This window comes from Alosa pseudoharengus, unplaced genomic scaffold (genome assembly GCF_046254945.1).
Source record: "Alosa pseudoharengus isolate Yale_2024_CS ecotype anadromous, Long Island Sound unplaced genomic scaffold, YU_APseudo_1.1 YU_APseudo_1.1_scf_20, whole genome shotgun sequence".
Lineage (NCBI taxonomy): Eukaryota > Metazoa > Chordata > Actinopteri > Clupeiformes > Clupeidae > Alosa > Alosa pseudoharengus.
Window position 1 is genome coordinate 2,859,773 of NW_027468664.1, and position 5,000 is coordinate 2,864,772.

General features: G+C 44.6%; 1 protein-coding gene across 1 annotated transcript in view; it reads right to left on the bottom strand.

The window, feature by feature from the left end:
- gucy2g (guanylate cyclase 2g) overlaps positions 1-5,000 on the bottom strand; it is a 39,052-nt gene that overhangs the window by 23,157 nt on the left and 10,895 nt on the right. Inside the window, exons 10-12 of the mRNA XM_076297486.1 lie at positions 4,862-4,945; positions 4,499-4,603; positions 2,543-2,614 (exon numbers count right to left, since the gene is read on the bottom strand). Coding sequence (XP_076153601.1) covers positions 2,543-2,614; positions 4,499-4,603; positions 4,862-4,945 — 261 coding nt within the window. The remainder of the gene's footprint in view (positions 1-2,542; positions 2,615-4,498; positions 4,604-4,861; positions 4,946-5,000) is intronic.

Genomic DNA, 5,000 nt, shown 5'->3' on the forward strand with positions numbered 1-5,000 from the left:
ATGGAGAAACTCCATACCCTGCACACACACACACACACACACACACACACACACACACACACACACACACACACACACACATAGAAATGCCACTTCAGGCTGCTCTTATGGATAAACTCCATACCCTGCACACACACACACACACACACACACACACACACACACACACACACACAGATATATAAACACACACACACACACACACACACACACACACACACACACACATAGAAATGCGACTTCAGGCTGCTCTTATGGAGAAACTCCATACCCTGCACACACACACACACACACATAGAAATGCGACTTCAGGCTGCTCTTATGTAGAAACTCCATACCCTGCACACACACACACACACACACACACACACACACACACAGATATATAAACACACACACACACATAGAAATGCGACTTCAGGCTGCTCTTATGGAGAAACTCCATATGCATTGGAGGTCAGTTCATTTATTTTTGAATAAGTAGAAGATATGCTGAAGATTTTATTCCACTAAGATTTAATTCACGTTTAGTTCATATTTCTAAGTTTTTAGATTAGAGTAGGCCTACATTCAACCTTATTGTCATTGCACGAATGAAATACAGTTTTACATCTAACCAGTGGTGCAAATGAGTAGGCTAACTGACATGTCAAACAGTGCACCCATGAACTGCATCCCTAGACTGTTCCATACACATAGGCTACAGTATAGCCTACTGAAGATAGCTGCAGGTCTGTGGCTAACGCAGTCGTAATTAAAGTGTCGTGAAGGTTTAGAGAGACTGGCTGGGCCACTTCAGAGAGACTAAACCCAGGGATGACTGGAGCACTCAGAGAACTTTTAAACTTTTTTTATTATGGTGCACAAACGACTAACGTCGTAACTAAAAAAAAAGGTTGTGAAGGTTTTTTCGGAACCGATCATATTCTTGTTTAGGTTATTAAGCACTACTAAGCGAGACTATGTTGCGCATAAAGCATGAAGTGGGCTCATATTGACAGATAGAAGCAAACGTCCCGGTGGACTTTTTTCTTCGAAGTTTTAGATCTGAATGGTGTTGTTTGGATACTAAGTTGTTCGTTTTAAACTGAACTAAAAGTGCAAAGCAGCAAGGCCATTGCTACAAAGTTCTACTTCTGCTTGCCTAATCTGAATTCACCTCTGCCCGGTCGGAAGATACTTCCGCTGTAGGCTAAACATAGCTATCACTTGTTCCATTCTCGAGGATAATTTGCAAGGTGTTGTTTGATTTGGAGTTGGATTGTTTGGATACTAGGCCTACAAACAAGTAGACATGCTTTTTAATCACATAGACTGCAACTACCAAGTTGAAATCAAAGTAGCCTACATCGATTCCCCTCTCACAGAAGTAGCCTATACATACGCACTTCAAACAAACAAACAAGCGTTTCACATAGAGCCCAGCGCTTAACTGAAGCGCTCTGTTCGCAACGCGCAAAAACAGAAGACGGGTGTATATTTTTTAACGTAGCCTACGCGCCGCTATCATCTGGTGTAGCCAGTTGCACTGACTGATCACAGTAGAAGGTAATTGCTGTAGCCTCCCTGTCAGTCTCACACGCATGCATTATTGCCATAAGCAAAACTCTATCGCACCAGTGCTACGTTGATAAATCATCCATTGCACAAACTAATTTTTTGTAGCATGTGCGACATATATGTCGCACTGTACAGATTATAGAGATTATAGACTTAGAAATATAAACACACACACACACACACACACACACAAACTTCACATTTACAGTTTTTTGTCTGTTAATTAATGAGCATTGTCCCTATTAAATAAATAAACAATTAAGAAACACACACACACAAACAGTATATTCTAATATATCCATCATTGCAAATATTCTTATTTTAATAAGTACAGTTATGCTGCACAAAGGTTTCCTTACTCACATTGACAATGTCATAGGCAAAGGACAGGTTACACACACACACACACACACACACACACACTCCACCCTACATTGACAATGTTATAGGCAAAGGACAGGTTACACACACACCACACACACACACACACACACACACACACACTCCACCTTACATTGACAATGTCATAGGCAAAGGACAGGTTACACACACACACACACACACACACACACACACACACTCCACCTTACATTGACAATGTCATAGGCAAAGGACAGGTTACACACACACACACACACACACACACACACACACACACACACACACACACACTCCACCTTACATTGACAATGTCATAGGCAAAGGACAGGTTACACACACACACACACACACACACACACACACACACACACACACACACACACACTCCACCTTACATTGACAATGTCATAGGCAAAGGACAGGTTACACACACACACACACACACACACACACACACACACACACACACACACACACACACACACACACACACACACACTCCACCTTACATTGACAATGTCATAGGCAAAGGACAGGTTACACACACACACACACACACACACACACACACACACACACACACACACACACTCCACCTTACATTGACAATGTCATAGGCAAAGGACAGCTTAAACATCCAGTCCAGCTCCACGTCAGCGTTTCTCAGAACATCCTAAAAGTGCAGACACACACACACGCAAACACATGTGCACAGACACACACACAAACAAACACATGTGCAGACAACAAACACAAATCATAATCAGTCTCTCAGTTGGTTTGTAGTCTGTACAACAGCCCAACTTAACACATTAAAAGACTGAGCAAGGGTGTGTGTGTGTGTGTATGTGTGTGTGTGTGTGTGTGTGTGTGTGTGTGTGTGTGTGTGTGTGTGTGTGTTTTTGTTTGTGTGTGTGTGTGTCTGTGTGTGAGAGAGAGTGTGTTTGTGTGAGTGTGTGTGTGTGTGTACAGTATGTGTGTGTGTGTGTGTGTGTGTGTGTGTGTGTGTCTGTATGTGTGTGTGTCTGTGTGTGTGTGCGTGTGTGTCTATGTGTGTGTGTGTGTCTGTCTGTGTGTGTGTCTGTGTGTGTGTGTGTGTGTATGTGTGTGTGTGTGTGTGTGTGTGTGTGTGTGTGGTCCTGAGTTCGGCAGGAAACTGTAGTGTAGAGAGTAGACCACATGGGGAGGTCACTCATGGGATTGATTGGCTGGATAATTATAGTGCTGAGCAGGGTGTGTGTGTGTGTCTGTGTGTGTGTTACCTGTTGGGACTGGCTTCTCTAAGGCATCTCCTGATAGCACTGAAGGAGGTGTGTGTGTGTGTGTGTGTGTGTGTGTGTGTGTGTGTGTGTGTGTGTGTGTGTGTGTGTGTGTGTGTGTGTGTGTGTGTGTGTGTATTACCTGTTGGAACTGGCTTCTCTAAGGCATCTCCTGATAGCACTGAAGGAGGTGTGTGTGTGTGTGTGTGTGTGTGTGTGTGTGTGTGTGTGTGTGTGTGTGTGTGTGTGTGTGTCTGTGTGTGTGTGTGTGTGTGTGTGTGTGTGTGTCTGTGTTACCTGTTGGGACTGGCTTCTCTAAGGCATCTCCTGATAGCACTGAAGGAGGTGTGTGTGTGTGTGTGTGTGTGTGTGTGTGTGTGTGTGTGTGTGTGTGTGTGTGTGTCTGTGTGTGTGTGTGTGTGTGTGTGTGTGTCTGTGTTACCTGTTGGGACTGGCTTCTCTAAGGCATCTCCTGATAGCACTGAAGGAGGTGTGTGTGTGTGTGTGTGTGTGTGTGTGTGTGTGTGTGTGTGTCTGTGTTACCTGTTGGGAATGGCTTCTCTAAGGCATCTCCTGATAGCACTAAAAGAGATGTGTGTGTGTGTTTGTGCTTCATTAGTGAAACTGAAGTCGATAATTACAGGTGATTACAGGTGCAAAGCCGATTAGAGAGGAGAACAGGTAAGAACAGGTAAGTGTCCAGAGGTGAGCCGCTAATCGCCGGACAGGTGCGGGCAGGTGCAGGCAGGTGCAGGTAGCGACGGCGTGAGGGTGTTGACGAGTCAAACAGCCCATAGGGGCTCACTCTTCATCATCATTCATCATCATCCTCATTCTGATATCTTTGTGTGTATTCATAGGAGATTAATCATGTTTAAATATAAACTGACCTAGTGATGTCAGGTGGTATTGGGGTTTGTGAAGATATGTAAATATCAAATCTGACCTAAACTGACCTAGTGATGTCAGGTGGTATTGGGGTTTGTGAAGATATGCATATAAACTGACCTAGTGATGTCAGGTGGTATTGGGGTTTGTGAAGATATGCATATAAACTGACCTAGTGATGTCAGGTGGTATTGGGGTTTGTGAAGATATGCATATAAACTGACCTAGTGATTTCAGGTGGTATTGGGGTTTGTGTAGATATAAAATCAGTGCTGTCCATGTGATGCGTTTCCTGGTCAGTTTCGCTGTATATGAGCCTACAGTCATTACTATCATCAGACAAAAGCAAGAGCATCAACAAAGGGGCGATGACCTTTATGCAAAGGTCAGTAATGTGGTTCCTAACTGACCTTAAGACTGCCCTTCTTACAGTACTGCATGACCAGACACACGTTTGGAGGCTCGATGCAAACACCAAAGAACTGCACCAGATTCTCATGCTTCAGCTCCCTCATCTGCAGAGGAGAGAGGAGGAGGAGAAGAGAGGAGGGGAAGAGAGGAGAGAAGGAGAGGGTGGAGGGGAGAGGAGGGGAGGAGAGGAGGGGAGGAAAGGAGAGGAGAGGGAGGGAGAGAAGAGTAGAGGATGAGAGAAGGAGAGGGTGGAGGGGAGAGGAGAGGATGAGAGGAGAGGAGAGAGGAGAAAGAAAAAGACTTTCAGACACACACACACACCATGTGGTTTTACTGTGTGTTTGCCCTAAGTCCTGCTTTACCACGTTAAACTCCTGGATGACTGAGGGCTTCCTAACGTCAGACAGGACCTGGTCCTTCAGATATTTGATGGCCACCTGGTTCCCCTGTGTGGGAGCACAAACAGCATTTTAGACAGTTAAGTATAGAAACAAGGTTCTG